Here is a 1,942-nt window from a genome sequence, read left to right on the forward strand (position 1 = left end):
CTCCCCTTTTCACTACTGCACTTGACTAGTCTTTAAAAAAAAAAGCTGAGGCAGCAGGACACCTGGGTTCTGGAAGAAACTTGGCTTAATCCACCCCTCCCTTTTGGGCCCACATTCCTGAGTCCTTCAGTGTCAAGAATGATGAAAATTAACTGCAGTTAATAATTAATCTCTAAAGAGCCTTGGGAGGTCCGGGCATGGGTGGGGTCCAGACACCTGCAGGAGGGACGCCTGCCTGGTCCCTGCTTCCCTCTTCATCTCCCTGTCTGTAGGACCAGCACTCACTCCCTCAAACCTGGAGACACAAGGTAGGGGTGGGATACAGAGTGAAGAGAGGGAATCTCCTTCTCTTTTCCCCAAGAGCACAGTGAATGGTCCTCTCCTGGGTCCTCTCTTACTGGGAGAACTGGAAAATTCAGTTGACCAGATTCCCCCTCCCACTTCCCCTCAAACACTTATGCTAAGGCTTGAGTGGGGTGTAGAAAGCAGGCCTGGCAAGGAGAGGCCACTGGGACTTCAGTGTCTCCTCCATCCCAGGAGTGCGGTGGCCACTATGGGGTCTGGGCTGCCCCTTGTCCTCCTCTTGACCCTCCTTGGCAGCTCACATGGAACAGGTGAGGGCTAGAGGGCAGGACTCCTGGGTCCCTGTGGCGTGAAGAGGCCAGAGAAAGGGAGTGGGACTCCATGGTCCCTGAGAGAGACAGAGACACCCCAGTCCTGAGCTTCCAGGAGGCTCTGGAGGGGCGCTGTTGGGGAAGAGGAACTGTGCTGGGGAGCGTGGGCGGGAAGGTACTGCGTCTCCGGGGGAATCAGCCCTGACTGCCGGGTCCTAAGCCGTACTTCTGGATCCGCAGGGCCAGGTATGATTTTGCAACTGAAGCTGAAGGAGTCTTTTCTGACGAATTCCTCCTATGAGTCCAGCTTCTTGGAATTGCTTGAAAAGGTAGTTCTTTGGGAGGGGAAAGGATGGGGCTGTGTGTTTGCGAGTCAGTTTGGGCCTCTGCTGGGGTCTGGCTATCTCCGCGGTGGGAATGGAGAGCTCTCTTACATCGCACCCTTTAACCCTTTGTTCCCAGCTCTGCCTCCTCCTCCATCTCCCTTCAGGGACCAGCGTCACCCTCCACCATGCAAGATCTCAACACCATGTTGTCTGCAACACATGAGAGCCATTGAAGCCTGTGTCCTTCTTGGCCCGGGCTTTTGGGCTGGGGGTGCGGGGGGTGGGCCCTGACCCTGTCTTTCAGCTGCCCCCACCCTCCTGAGTGGCAATAAATAAAATTCAGTGTATGCTGAATTCAATAACTTGCTTGACTCTGTGAGTCCCTGAGCACAGAGTTGGCAGGAAGAGGGGGTTGGATGCTCAAGTCTCTGACTGTCCCCCTGCTGAGCAGAGGGTTCCAGGGATGGACACTCTCTCCCTCAACACCAGTGTCACAGGCTTAGAAGGCATCTGGGGAGTTGTTTGGGGGAACTCACACACCACACACATATACGCACGCACATGAACACACCCCGAACTGAGATCTTCGGAACACCTGGGAATAAAGAGAAGCAACATTTACTGAAGTCCTGCATTTCTCCTGCGTCCCTATTTCAATGTTTGCAGCAGTCTTGAATGTGGCATACTAGGTATCATTATCCTGTTTTACAGATAAGGAAATTGAAGCTCAGAGAGGGCAAGTCACTCGCCTGAGGTCTAGTAGCAGTGGAGAAGTCAGGCACCAGACAGAGGTCTTGGTTTAAGCAAGATTTTTATTTCATTTCCTTTTGCTTAAGCATTGGGGCTGGGGACTCAAAAACCAAAGAAAGAGACATAGGCAAACACCCCAGGACATGGCTCCCCTGACCCAAGGATCCACACAGGTAATCAGGGTGGGAAGTGGGTGGGCACTCAGTTGAGAGATGAGGGGTTCAGCTTGTGAGAGGATGCCCAGCCAGGCAT

General features: G+C 53.5%; 1 protein-coding gene across 1 annotated transcript; it reads left to right on the forward strand.

The window, feature by feature from the left end:
* Positions 1 to 466: 466 nt before the first annotated feature.
* LOC105498628 (surfactant associated 2) lies at positions 467 to 1,302 on the forward strand. Its single transcript, XM_011770833.2, has 3 exons — positions 467 to 614; positions 855 to 943; positions 1,077 to 1,302. The coding sequence occupies exons 1-3, from the start codon at positions 554 to 556 to the stop codon at positions 1,161 to 1,163; spliced, it is 237 nt and encodes a 78-aa protein (XP_011769135.1). The 5' UTR covers positions 467 to 553; the 3' UTR covers positions 1,164 to 1,302.
* Positions 1,303 to 1,942: the final 640 nt, after the last annotated feature.

The sequence above is a fragment of the Macaca nemestrina genome, chromosome 5 (genome assembly GCF_043159975.1).
Source record: "Macaca nemestrina isolate mMacNem1 chromosome 5, mMacNem.hap1, whole genome shotgun sequence".
NCBI classification, from domain to species: Eukaryota; Metazoa; Chordata; class Mammalia; order Primates; family Cercopithecidae; genus Macaca; species Macaca nemestrina.